Source organism: Atractosteus spatula, chromosome 1 (genome assembly GCF_055471065.1).
Source record: "Atractosteus spatula isolate fAtrSpa1 chromosome 1, fAtrSpa1.hap1, whole genome shotgun sequence".
Taxonomy (NCBI): domain Eukaryota; kingdom Metazoa; phylum Chordata; class Actinopteri; order Semionotiformes; family Lepisosteidae; genus Atractosteus; species Atractosteus spatula.
In genome coordinates, this window is record NC_142706.1 from 76,952,306 (window position 1) to 76,965,823 (window position 13,518).

The window sequence follows — 13,518 nt, forward strand, 5'->3', positions numbered from 1 at the left end:
GTGGTTATGGTGTGTGTTTCATCATTCGAATCAAAGTCAAGCACAGATGGTGCCTGTCTACGGGTCTTGAAGGAAACAGTTTGCAGAGATGCCACTGATGTACCACACAGTAAAGAATGGCACGTGGAGGGGTGTGGCAGGGCAGAGCCAGTGTGAACCAGACCTGGGGCAGAGGGAGCAGGGCCCCAGGACACCTGGCCATCAGCACACAGTCAGTTCGTTAATTAGCCCCAAAACATGTGCTCTGCCTACACCCGGGACATCTCCATGACCCCCTGCTCCCGATAACGAGCCCTGAAGGAGCTTTCTAAGCCTCAGGCAGGATGACTCAGGGCAGAGAGCCGAGAGCAGACCATGGGGCACAAACACTGCATCACTGGACACAGGAGAGGGCTCAGACACCACAGGGGGCGGTAGAGGAAGGCTCTAGCATTGTCTTCCTCCCTTCCTCCCTGACACTGGACTTGGAGAAGACAGGGTAGAGGGACATAAGGGACCATATTGTTCTGGTTGTCTGGGACTGAGGATGATGTCTAAAACCACTGAAAGCCTACACAGAGTTTCTTAGCTACGGTGGAAGGAGATCATAATTCATAACATTCATATAGCACTTTTCTGGACACTCCACTCAAAGCACTTTACAGGTAATGGGGATCCCCTCCACCACCACCAGTGTGCAGCCCCACCTGGATGATGCGACAGCAGCCAGAGTGTGCCAGATCACTCCCCACACACCAGCTCTCAATGGGGAGGAGTGAAGCCAGTTCAGAAACAGGGATTATTAGGAGCCCATGATTGGTAAAGGCCAGGGGGAAATAAGATCACTTTATTGCCCATATACAATGTCTTGCATTAGGATTTTATCTTTTTGCATACCCAAACTTACTCTCCATGAGACACACAGACAGAGAGAGAAGCTTGGGGTCAGAGTGCAGGGTCAGTCATTTATAGGGCGCTCCTGGAGCAGTTGGGGTTAAGGGCCTTGCTCAGGGGCCCAAAGGAGTAGGATTCCTCTGCCGACCGCTGGATACGAACCGGCAGCCTTCCAGCCACAGGCGCAGATCCTGAGCCACAGAGTCACCGCACAGCCAATGTGGCCAGGACACAGACCGCAGGGTGAGCGCCCCCTACTGGCCCCACCTCTTCTGGCAGCAACCTGAGCTTTCCCAGGAGGTCTCCCACCCAGGGGCTGGTCTATGACCACTGAAGGCCTACACATAGGTTCTTAGGGTCTAGGGTAACTGGGGTCCTTGAGGGTGCTTCTGTGAGTGCGAGTGTCCCTTGTGGATACGTGGTGTCATGTGTTCTGTGTTTTAGGCAGGCAGTGATAGACATGGTAACTGCTCGATTGTTAGAGGAATCAAAAGGACCATACTGATGTCCAATGCTGGTCAGTGGGGGCAGTGGTGGTTTGAGGATTTAAACAAGATGTTTCAAGGGAATGGGGTCCTACCACCCTTGCAGTGGCGTGTGTGGAGGAGGTGGCATAGTCAGTAAAGTTCAAGTAGCCTGCATTTTGAAATCCATATTTGTCCGTGACAACTACAGTCGAGCACACTGCAATGGGTGTACTCACGGTGAGAAAAACCGGTTCGTCAAAGAGCTCCGACGGAGACTCGAAGAAGTTAAAGAAAAACGTCTGTGAAAGAAAAAGGAGAAAAACACATGAGAGGCGTAACCCACGGTCTCCCTCGCAGTCGGCTGAAATATAACCGAACGGGCATTCTGGCAGCAAGATCAGATGGAGTGACAGTATTTACACGGAGATGATGTGCTTTTGTATGCTGTTAGAAGAAAGCAACCCACAGCCGCCCGGGTACCCGAGTGTCTCCACCGGGCAGTCCACGTGTGTCTCCCGTGCGAGGCGAAGAGCGTGCACGCGTGGGGGGCAAGGGTTTATCCCATAAACACGCGATAGTGTCGTAAATTATTATTAACTCCGTCCATTTTCACTTCGAATCCCACATTTCACCTGAAAACACAGGAAACTGCTAATGGAGCACCCCCGAGCCGGTTTTCATCCGTGGTAATCTGTAAACAGCTGGGCAGGGCAACTAAATATTTAAATGTAAAGGGTTTAATTTAGTTCCGACGTTCATGAGGTTTATTAGTGCAAATAGATTTTCCTTCTAATGACATGTTCCATCCAGCTGTTTCGGGCTTTTACTCAGTCCCGTTCTGTAGTTATTTGCGCAGGTGCAACGCAACAACCTTTAGAGCTCACTTACAGCCGCCCAACAGTGTGCTTGAACGGTCGCGCTCAGACAAGAGGTCACCTGGCGCAGCTCCAGTAGCATGCCTGGAGCAACAGTGAGACACACCCATGCGGGCCCCGCTGTTAACACGGGGGTCCGTCTCCTCACCTCGTCAAAGTGCGGATTGTTGCCCTTGCGGATTCTCGTGCGCTTGGTCTGTCCGGCCACGGTCACCTTGACGACGGGCCTGATGTTGACCCCGGGCAGCTGGCGCCCCTCGATGACCCGAGCGCGGATCTGCAGGGACACAGGCAGGAAAACCTCGGGCTCAAAGAGAAACCCAAAGTGTAGCTCATGGTTTCACGGACCTGTTCTGTCTGCGTCTTATTTCTTTCAGGGATTGTAGGACTCCTACTCCAGAAATACATGAGAAAACAAGATTATTCTTGCATCTCACCTTCTGTCGTCTCTCAGTTTATAAACCTACATTCTTTCTCTCCCTCACACCCGAAGAAGGCTCCACAGCCTAAACGTTGTGTTTCTTTTCTTCTCTTTTCAGCAGGGAATAAACCTTTACTTGTTCCTACGCATGCGGACCTACTAATAAAATAATTCATTGCAGTTATAGGTTTAGCCACAAGATGTCGCCAAATAGGAATGTACCCCTGTGCTCATTCCTGAGAAAACAGTGGTAATCTGTCAAGGTTTATGTAGGCCTGTGTTTGAATTTGAGAAATGGGGGAAGCCCCATTCTTGTTCTGTTGCAGATTTAACTGCATCCTTGTGCCTCTCAGATTAAGTGCAATTTTATATTAAGTCAGTACCACAATGAATACACAAAACAGATAGCTTCCTCAGCCCCCACTGAGAGTAAGAAAGACTCAATGAGAGAATCAGAGCTCAGAAATGGAATCAGAGGATAAGAAGATTCTTGTTGTGGCGTTATGACGTCACAACATCTCATGTGCACAGACACAAATTATTGCAGAAAGTTCCCAAAGTTAATAAATTTCAGCTTATCATCCAAAGCATCTGACATTTAAACTAAAATATAATTTCTTATGTTTTAATATGGGATTATATTTTGCCAAGCTAAAAAAAACATAAATCAGACAATGTAGGGATTAGACTCTAAAGTTCCTGTGCTTCTCTGTCTCCTTGTGTCCGGCCAGATCGCCCTCTGGTCTGCCTGAGGTCCTCTTTGCTCAGATTTGGGGGTTTGTGTCCTGACCCTGACCTGGAAATCCTGGGGTTTGTTGGACAGCGGCTGTTGGGCGGTGCGCTTCTTTCTTTTGAGCCCCTGAACAGCGTTTGGGGGGGCTTTCTTGGGGGGTGCGATGGGGGGTTCCTGTCCGGGGGTCCCAGGTGCTGGCTCCGGCTCCTCAGTGCTCTCGGCCTGGTCCTCTGTGTCCTCCTCGCCGGCGGTGTCTGAGGGGAGACAGAGACATCCCTGAGTCACCCCCCTACCTCACACAGCTGCCAGAATCGCTTCAGACTGGGAAACAATGGACACTTCCTGTCTTATCAACAACGTGTGAAATGGATCGGTGCCGAGCTGTAATGTGTGTTTTTTTTCCCTCAGGGGAACACAGTGCAGTTCACTCCCAGTGACAGGCTAGCCCACTGCGACAGAGCTGAACCCCATTGAAACCGTGTGGGCCACACCGACGTTGCCTCTTTGAAAAGTGTTCTGAGCAAACCTGATTCCCAGGGCTGGTAGAGCTCATCGCGTTCACTCACGCTGTGGAAGACACAACCTTGCACAGAACCGCTCCGTGCCCCATGCATGGGTCGAAGCAGAGCCTGTTACACGTGGACCCCTGTGCAGCCTGCCAGCAGCAGCTCTGAGACACCAGGCCTGCGCCTGCCACACCTCGCTGCGCTTCCCCTCACTGTGCCCTTTGTCAAACACACTCCAAGCTTTTCCCACTGGAACAATCTCTATGGATCACAGTCATGTGGAACACAGTACTGTGTTTCTGTAAAAGAAATGCATTTGAAAGCAGGGACCTGCAGTCTTTTTGCACCTGTTATTCCACAGTGAGAAGAGGAATGTCTTCTTTTTCCATGTTTTCTTTTTGTCAATCCTTATTACAGCAACAAGGTATTTTAGAGGTTACCTGTTAGTCATGTGTCTTGATGTGCCATTCATAAAAATGCTGGAAAACCCCTCTAAAGGTCTGGCTAAACACTTACTACCTTTCATCACCAATAAATAACTAATACAGATCGCTCATGATTCACTAATCAAACACGTGTAAGTACTCAACAAGCTCTATGTCAGAGATAAGGTTATGAGTTATTCCTCTAAATTAACAGGTGACAACTACCTGTGCAAACCCAGTGATTATAGACTGTGTGCTGCTTTTATAACAAGTTTTATAACAATAAATCCCCAAAAAAGGAGCTGCAAATGGCATTTTATAAATGACATCATTAACACCACCGTAAAAGTAGCATTAAAAGTTTTAGAAACAGAAACTGTCCATTTATACAGCGCTTTTGCATCTGAGAACAATGTAACCTGTGCTAATAACCAGGTAATTACGAAAGGGCTCCACCCTTACGGTATTACAAACACTCCATTTATGTTCTGCTAATGTACAGTTATTAAGTCTTGAAACACAGGAGCTGCACGAGCCGACCGTTAGCTCTGCCAGGAGCCCTTACCAGTCACAGTGTCCAGCTCGGCCGGGGCGTGCTGGGCCTCGGGGGCGGCCGGTGGGGGGAAGGCGGGAGCTGCTCCTGGGGGAGGGATGTAGGAAACTTGCAGGACCAGTGTGGCCTACAGGAGAGAGAGGTGAGATGTGAGAGGTGGATTCCAGAGACGGAGGGAGCCCAGAGAGATGGGAGACAGGTAGGGAACCTTTAGAGGAGAGTAGTGTAGTGTCAACACAGCCAGGGAAAAAGCAAAAGCATCTGGGGTATAACAGGCCAGTTTGGGTAAAAGTGGTAGAGAGGCAGAAAGAGAGTGAAGTCAAGGTAACGATTTTCTGTGGTTGCGATTTCCGGTCCTGTTTCAACTTCACTCCAGCTTTTTTTGTGGAAGTTGGTCCATGTATAATTTTAGCTGCTACCATCTCTGCATGTGAAACAACAACGATCACCTCAGGACTGAAAAATAAAACTGAACTATTATGTTTATACTGTATACATTTCTCTATGAATAGAGCAGTTGAATCAGGCAGACCTCCTGGCTATCTCCATCTAACAGGCATCTATTAGGAGGAGTATCACCCTGGTGCTATCCTGATGTAAATCATTTCTTAAACCAGCTTCAGAAATGTCCCCATTTCTCACAGTTCAATTTTCAGGAACATTTTTGTAGTGTTAATTTATTTAGAGCCACACAAGGGGTACTGTATATCTTTGGACAGTCAACAGCACTAAATGTCTGCGTCTTGGCAACAGCCGTGTGGTTTAGATAACTTTGCGACACTGAACTCCGAGGTGCCAAAATGAGTTGGTGCATTTAATTACTTTAATTCTTTTTCCTTTATTGATTTATCGACACCTGCGACCTGTTGCAGGATTGTGGGTGTCAGAAACTGAACATGAGAACATAAGAAAAGTTACAAATCAGTGCTGACCACTCCTCCTTCCCCTCTTCTTCACTCGGTTACTAGTAGTTCATTGATCTAAGACTAGACTAGTTTTAGAAGTACAAGAGTTGTGATTTCCTTCTGAGCAGCATGTGACAGGATTGCTGCTACTGAGACGCTGTGCTGGAATCCAGCTAGATCTCCCTGCAGCAGTAACTGTCATGCCCTGACAGGGGGACTGCTCACTCTCTGTTTGAGGAAGTCCACAAAGTTCACAGGTTGACATTAATTTGTGTCTGGCGCCAGGGGTACACCTGGACGCTGAAACAATCTTCCTGAGGAAGTGAGGTAGAGTCCAGAACCAGTCGATCTGCCTGTGTTTATCCATGAGATGATCTTCCACCCCACAATAACACAATACTGAACTGCGTCTCACAGCTCCTCCCTCCTGTTTTTGCCATTTTAATCCCAAAACCCAAGAGTGCCAAAGAGACAATGTGAGGAAGCCACCCAGAGGACTAACAATACGCTTTGGCATGTGATCCCACAGTGATAAATATAAATCAAGAGAGGATGTGAGACAGTGTTGTAGTTTTGTAACAGATCAGGGCAACCCTGCCAGAAACAGAGTGTTTAGTCTGGGTGTGCCCACCAGAAAAGAGACGCTTCTGCTCTGGAATGAAGCCAAGGGGCAGGAGCAGAGCAATGTTATATTCTGGAAGTCGGATGTGATGTACAGGTAGACGTTATGAGCACTTGCTGTTTTTAGCCTGTTGGAAAATAGACGGAGAGGCATCAGCAGAGCTTTGCATGACCGAGTTGTACTACAGCCGCATGTTCTTTGCGCCTGTCCAACAGGAAGGGAAAAGCAGTGTGTTCGTGGATGACAGATTTGGATTTACAACACACTGGCATTGTCAAAACATGGAGGTGAAAAACTGGGTAATGCAGTGACCACTGAGGCTAGGAGTGGTCAGTTATAGTCCCTTTTGTCTACATTCTTCCTCTGCGTTTTCATACCAACCAGGGGCGTCTTAATTAATCAAGCAAATTATTTACTTAATTCAAAGAATTGACCTTTTTCTCCCTGACCTGAAACAGCCCCTTTGATAAGGATACTCCAACAGAGACACCGTGTCTCAGTCAGATGTGACTACAGTGAAATTGCAGCCCTGCTGGGCCTCTGTCTCTGACAGCTGAACCCTGAGAAGAGAGGCTGAGCTGTTAAGGTTGTGAGGGAGTGCTCTTGCTCCGGACTCTCCTCCTGTTCCTGGTGTGGATCAGTGGCCAGGGCTCTAGACTCCTAACCAGCAAGTTGTGGGTTCATATCCAGGCTGGCATTTGTTATTCCCTTGAAAAAAGTGCTTCACTCAGATTGCTTCAGCATAAATGCTCAGCTGTATTAATGGGTACAGGTGGAAGCTGCGTTGAATAACAGCATCAGCCAAGTACATAAAGTATATGCATGTGCGTGTGTTGTCTGTGTGGCAGTGCTTGCCAACAGCTGGGGAAACGGGGAGCTCTGCCCAGTGGCGGCACCCGGGGTCTTGCCTGCCTTGCAGTGACTCACCCCTATGTTGTTTTTCTTGTTGTCCATCAGGGCTACGTTGTAGCTGGCAGAAAAGCTGGGCGAGTGGAGGACGTCCCTCAGGGCCACCCGCGCCTCCCCCAGGAACCTGCAGGAACAGGCACAGGCACTGAGACAGATGCACGCAGAGCCGGGTCGGTCCGCGCAGGCAGCACAGAGCCCCCGCCACAGGCGGCGCTGGAGCTGCTGGTGCAGAGATGCTTGCACCTCATTCCCAAACCTCCAATTCATTGCTTCTCTGGGCAACACCACATTGCACACAAAATGCATTTCCTGTGGATCATTCTCTTACTGAATTATTGATATACAGTATTTATATTTTGAAATAAGTGTTTGTTCTTGGATCATTCTTGTGGGAAGATGAAGCAGCCAGAGAAGGGAAGTAGAAGCAATTAAGTTTCCTCCATAATTAAAACGTTAGCCTACTTCACCGTGAGTTTTAGAGACACGCTTTCGAGAAGCTGGTCGAGAAGGAAGATAAAGAAGATAGAGGAAAGGAACAGTTTTCATTTTAGATCACGCAAATTACTTTCAACAGCACGATGTTGTTGGGTTCAGCCTTTTCATTTCTATAAATTGCTCTTGATTACTTCCTAAATTCTCAGGGTTTTGACTCAATTTGTGTTTCTCTTTTCCCCTTCTGAGATGTTTGTGTGGAAGAGCATTACCACACATGCGGGTCGTATTCAATTTGCACAGCCTTAGAAAATAAACCAGAGGAGGAGATATTACTGGCATTTAAGATAATTGTTACACAACTTAAAAGGAAACTGTAAAAACATCACCAGTACACATTTTTCCCCTTTAAACAGACAGATGTAGTTATGCATTTTAGTTAATTTCCTTATTTTGAAAATAAACTGCATGTTAATGTTTTTCCTAAGAGTTTGCAGATGTTTAGGAGCAGCTCTGACAGAATAGGCAGGAGTCCTAATATAAATAAGTGCCAGCTCATGTGTTTTGTGATTAACAGTTTATTATTTTAGAAAAAGGAAGAGAAAATATGAAAACAACAGACATACTAGGAATTATTTATAAGGAGCTCATACTCACAGTAAATGTAAATGTAAAATTACTGTTATTTAATTACTCAGTCCAATAAACACTTACGTAAGAGAGCAGAGACAGACCCCAGTGGGTCTGTACTGTACTATATGTACTGCAGGTCCACACCATTCACTCTGGCAGCGGATCGCTGGAGTTTAACCGCAGTGTGTCTCGAACCACAATTAGCCAGCAATATGCCCACAATGGGTTCAAACCAGAGTTTAAGAATAGTTTTGTTCATGGCTAATAAGCACACCAGTAAAGTTTTCTGTTGCATTGCATTAAAACTACTTGCTGAATAATCATTAAGAAGAAACAGGGACTGGGTCTCAGCCTTCACTCAGATAACTGTGAGAGCACACTAGCTACAGTACTTTTTTCCAAAACTGCCTGTTTGCATTAGAGGACAGGCACATCCCATACCATCTTTATATGAAGACAGACACTATAAAATATCAGCATCGATGGTTTCCAGGGAGAAAGTGAAAGTTTGATTAAAAAAACATTACAGTTGGGACACTTTTTGTAACCAAGATACTCCTTTTCATTACGACATATCCATGCATCCATTTTCGAACTGCTTTTTCCAGTTCAGGCTCATGGGGGAGTCTAACCAGTAAGCAACAGGTGCAAGGCAGGGTATATCCTGGAGGGATACCAGTCCATCCCAGATCCCAGTGCAGAAAGACACAAACACAGATACTCACACCAGGGCCAATTTCCCCAGAAGCCAATGATCTACCAGTATGTCTTCGGACTGTGGGAGGAAATGTGGGTGAAAACAGGGAGAACATACTAACTCTGTGGTTATCTGTTTCACTGGTTAAAGTTAATCATGTCATGCTGTTAAAACTTAATAAGGAAGAAACAGCTGTCTGTGGCTGATAACTGACTTTATGTGTACAAAAGGGAGGATTACAAGTTGAAAGGTAACAAAGCATTGCAATATGACAAGAGGTATTTAATATTCACATCCACAATCCTTATCAAAATTATAAATCAGCATATATTAATCTTTACATACTGTGCATTAAGTATGGCTGTAATACCATGAAATAAAAAAGCAGAAACTATCAAGTCGAATCAGAGGCGTGTTACATGCAGCCCATGTGAAGTTTCTGGACATGTCCACAGATGAAAGCACAGAGCCCCTAGCTGTGAGCTCCCAGCCCAGAGGGGAGAGAGGAAGGCTCTGGGCCCCTAGACAGGGGGAGGAGCAGTGTGTGCCACCGAGGTGACTCACTCTCCGGCTTCCTGTCGGGCTGCGCTTACAGTGTCCACAGCTGGTCTGCTTCAATCCCAGCGGCTGCTGCTTCGCTTTGCTGAGATTTGTTTTACTTAAAAAATCCCCCAGAGAGCCTGCAGACGTTTTCAGGCCCATCTAAAAGCTGCTCAGATCCTATTCAATCACAGACATTTCCAGAGAATGTTGCTATGAGGGGGCTGTTTTTGTATTTCAGAAGAATGTTGAAATACCACATGAGTGAGTCAGTCTGCCCAAATCATTTAATGCCTAACTGGACAAGGCCAGACAGCAAGACGTGACGCTCAATGTGCTCAAACCTCCAGGTTTGCTCAAGTACAAAATTTGTCTCAACATTCTCAACTCCACATAACCTGCAACAAATTTATGGAAACCATGTTTACTCCAAAAACCACCTACCAGCATTTCTGTTTGCTCACCTTTCATTGGCTCTTTCAGAATTTCTGGTTGTACCATGTTTTACAATCGCTTTCAGAAAAGAGAGGGAAGTTCTGCTCTGGAGCGAAACCTGTAAACATCCCCCTGAGTGCAGGCAGCATGTTCAATACACTGGCAGGACAAGAGACTAAGACAGAGGGGAACCACACAGCCACCAGCCCTCAGCTCCAGAACCAGCCTGATGTGCTGGGCTGACCAGACTGCTGACCAGCTGTGCCCACGATGCTGAACAGCACCAGCTGGAGAAGTGTGAACAAGCTGAGTAAGAAGCAGACATGGAAATAACTGACCCTGGGAGGAGGTGGCTCACAGCACCTGATACTGCTGCAGTTAATGTGTCATTCTCATTCATTGAGTCGAGACTGTAAGCTGTCCCTGGATCAAATGGCAATGCGTTTACCCTTCTGGTAAATACTTCCCAGAGTGACTGGAGCACTGAGCTTTTCCTGAATGGAAACTGTCAGAAGTTGAATGTCCACAGGAGTGTTCCGGGGAAGTGCAATCTTTCTTTCATTATCAAGACCCGGGAACATGACTTCAGGGAGCTTGAGACCCTGTCTCTGTCCAGCATTCCCCTGCTGATCTCTCGGAAGCAGAAAGTGCTTTTCTGTTGATTGACACCAGGGAGCCCAACAGCATGGTTACTGTAGTAACTATAACACGTGTATAGTTTACTCAGTTCCACAGCTGGCCATGTTACTGCTAAGGCCTCGTGTAGAACACTGTATACAATGTTCATCACAGCTATAGACTGCTCTGCAATCGGTCCAGAGAGGAGCGACCAGACAGGTCCTGGGGTTTAAGGGAAATCCAGCACTGAAGGGCTGAAGGAATTCAACACTTTTACTTTTATATGAAGAAGACTATGAGGGGAATCTGCTACAGTATTCAAAATACTCAAAGTCTGCAACAAAGTCTGCCTAATCAACTTCAGAATGAACAGTGAAACACAGACCAGGAGGCACTACGTTACTCAAAGAGTTGTGGGTGTCTGGAACAAGCTACCCAATCATGTTGTTCAAAACAATGCTCTGACTTCTTTCAAGAAACATCTGAATAAGATACTATTATCAGCATACTACTAAATAGGGGAGATAGACCAAACATCCTGCTCTTGCTTGTTACTGTTCTTCTCTTCTTGTTTCCTTAATGTCTTTGAGAGGAAGTTAGTTTTTACCTTCCTTTTGCTCCAGTGCCTCAGAACCCCTGTCAGCATCACTCAGGCACACGGTGTGGATTCCAACCTGCAGGCTCAGGGCTGTAGCATTCTGTCCACCGTGTGGCCAGACACCCTGCTCGCATCAGCCACTCAAGAGCCACATCCCTCAAAGACATCTGGGTCTCAGGGGCTCATCAAAACCTATAACACCATATCATGCGATACCTTGTGTGAACGAAGCTGTATGGATAGTTTAAGGACCTTCCTCGAGGAGCTGACTCCTCCTCTGTCTCTCAGGCAGCCTCATCTTGAGCTGAAGGTGTTTTCTTGGTTTCAGCCGGCTGCAGGAGACAATGGGCTTTCGCTCAGCACTAATGGCTGCAGCTCCGGTGACACACAGCTTTGGAACAATGCATCCTGGTGATGTTTACCACTAGGCACTTCCTAAAGGGGCTTTTCCCGTTTATTTTGGCCTGCTTTTCCTGATACACTGAGAGGGGGACTTGGGAAACAAAGCAACGCATCATTAAAGCAGAGTTAAAAATAATAAACCACTTCAAATAATAAACTGATGGGATGGAGTGATTGTTGGTGTTGACGGGGATCTGTGACGCGCAGAGAGACTGTGGACCCAGGAGGATAATTAAAGTGGAAGCAGATTTTCAAGCTTCTTACTAAAGAAAAAGAAATAAACTATAAAAGTGTATTATTGGTAGAGTGGTTTACCAGAGGTTTCTGCCATGATAGAAAGCACAGGATGTCTGGAGCTGTTGATGATCCCCTGTGCAAAAATGTAGCTTCCATTCTTAGAACGGAAACTTAATTTAGACAATGCAGGTATGGTCACATTCACAGTATGTGTGTCATTTTAAAAAAAAAAAAGGGATATTAGGAAAAAATAAAGAACGTGGAATATTATGCACTATCTCTGACCACGGTCTAGTGCCTCCTCAAGATCCAGCCAGCTGAATAGCAAGGAGATCACACACTCTGAGCTGGCCAGCGGCCTATAATCTCACCACATCAGTGGGACTTCATGTTTCCTCCTAAGGCAGACCACAGACATCATGTACCTTTGCTTTCATTTGTAACTCTGTGTGCTGTCAATTCAGGTAATCTTTCACATGATCTGCTGTACTTGGATATTGTGTACAATTCTTGTAACACGTAACCTAAGAGCATAAGAAAGGTTACAAACGAGAGGAAGCCATTTGGCCCATCTAGCAAGTTTGGCAGTCCGTTAATTAACCCAGGCATCTCATCCAGCATGTTTCTTGAAATAAACCAGGATTTGGACTTTGGACTTCAAGCAACATGATGGATAGCTTGTTAAACACTCCCACAACTCTTTGTGTAAAGAAATGCATTCTGTTTCCATCTGTGTCCTCAGGATCATGTTTCACTGTTCGTTCTGAAGACATTCACTAGGTCGACTTTGTCATTGCCTTTGAGAGCTGACTTTGAAACTTGAATCAGCTCTCCTTCTGTGTTCAGGAATAAAAAAGGTTCACTTGTTTCAGCCTGTCAGTGTAGAACAGTCCTTTAAACCCCGGATTATCTGATTGCTTTCCCTGGAGTGATTCAAATATAACAATATCTCTTGAGTAGCATTGTTGTAGGAGCATTGTTATACACAATTTCGTAGAAGAGCTTTCACCAGTGCATTGCACAATTTTTTTATAACATCCCTTGATTTGTACTGTACTTGTCACATCATATCTAATTTTAATTCTACACGTTTTGTTAAACCATGCTAATCCATAACTCTTGAACAATAGAGTATTTTATACTTCAATAATAGCTCTTTGTATATATAGCAGCGTAAGAATGAAGGCGCCTGTTAAATGCATGAAAATAAAAATGGAGGAAGTACAATGTAAAATACACTATGAAGGTGTAGAATTAATCAGACACTTGTATCAGGCAATTGTATCTCATACCATTGGTTTTCATATGTGTTTTGTGACATAAGGCCTGCATATTTCACCCTACACACAGGAACACACATTCCTATTTATTTCTTTGTTTCTTATGGCACTGACATTCACTGTCATCCTCTGTGAACTACAGGAGTTCAAACCAAGACTGGGTAGAGAGGCAAAACTGAGCACTTGACCACTGCCAAGGCCAGGAGACCGACAGGGTACCTGACTGCTGCCATGAATTAAATTAATATAGCAGCTGGTTCTTAATACAGAAAAAATGTAAAGATTTGCCTGCTGTTTGCAAAACAGGCTGTTTTAGCACTGGCTGCACCACTGTCATCCTTAGACAGAAAACAGCAT

At 45.8% G+C, this 13,518-nt stretch overlaps 1 protein-coding gene across 7 annotated transcripts in view; it reads right to left on the reverse strand.

The window, feature by feature from the left end:
• dysf (dysferlin, limb girdle muscular dystrophy 2B (autosomal recessive)) overlaps window positions 1–13,518 on the reverse strand; it is a 130,060-nt gene that overhangs the window by 89,333 nt on the left and 27,209 nt on the right. For all 7 annotated transcript variants that reach the window (XM_088919824.1, XM_088919827.1, XM_088919829.1 and 4 more), the window contains exons 4-8: window positions 7,308–7,413; window positions 4,866–4,980; window positions 3,433–3,623; window positions 2,364–2,492; window positions 1,577–1,639 (exon numbers count right to left, since the gene is read on the reverse strand). In XM_088919824.1, coding sequence (XP_088775950.1) covers window positions 1,577–1,639; window positions 2,364–2,492; window positions 3,433–3,623; window positions 4,866–4,980; window positions 7,308–7,413 — 604 coding nt within the window. The remainder of the gene's footprint in view (window positions 1–1,576; window positions 1,640–2,363; window positions 2,493–3,432; window positions 3,624–4,865; window positions 4,981–7,307; window positions 7,414–13,518) is intronic.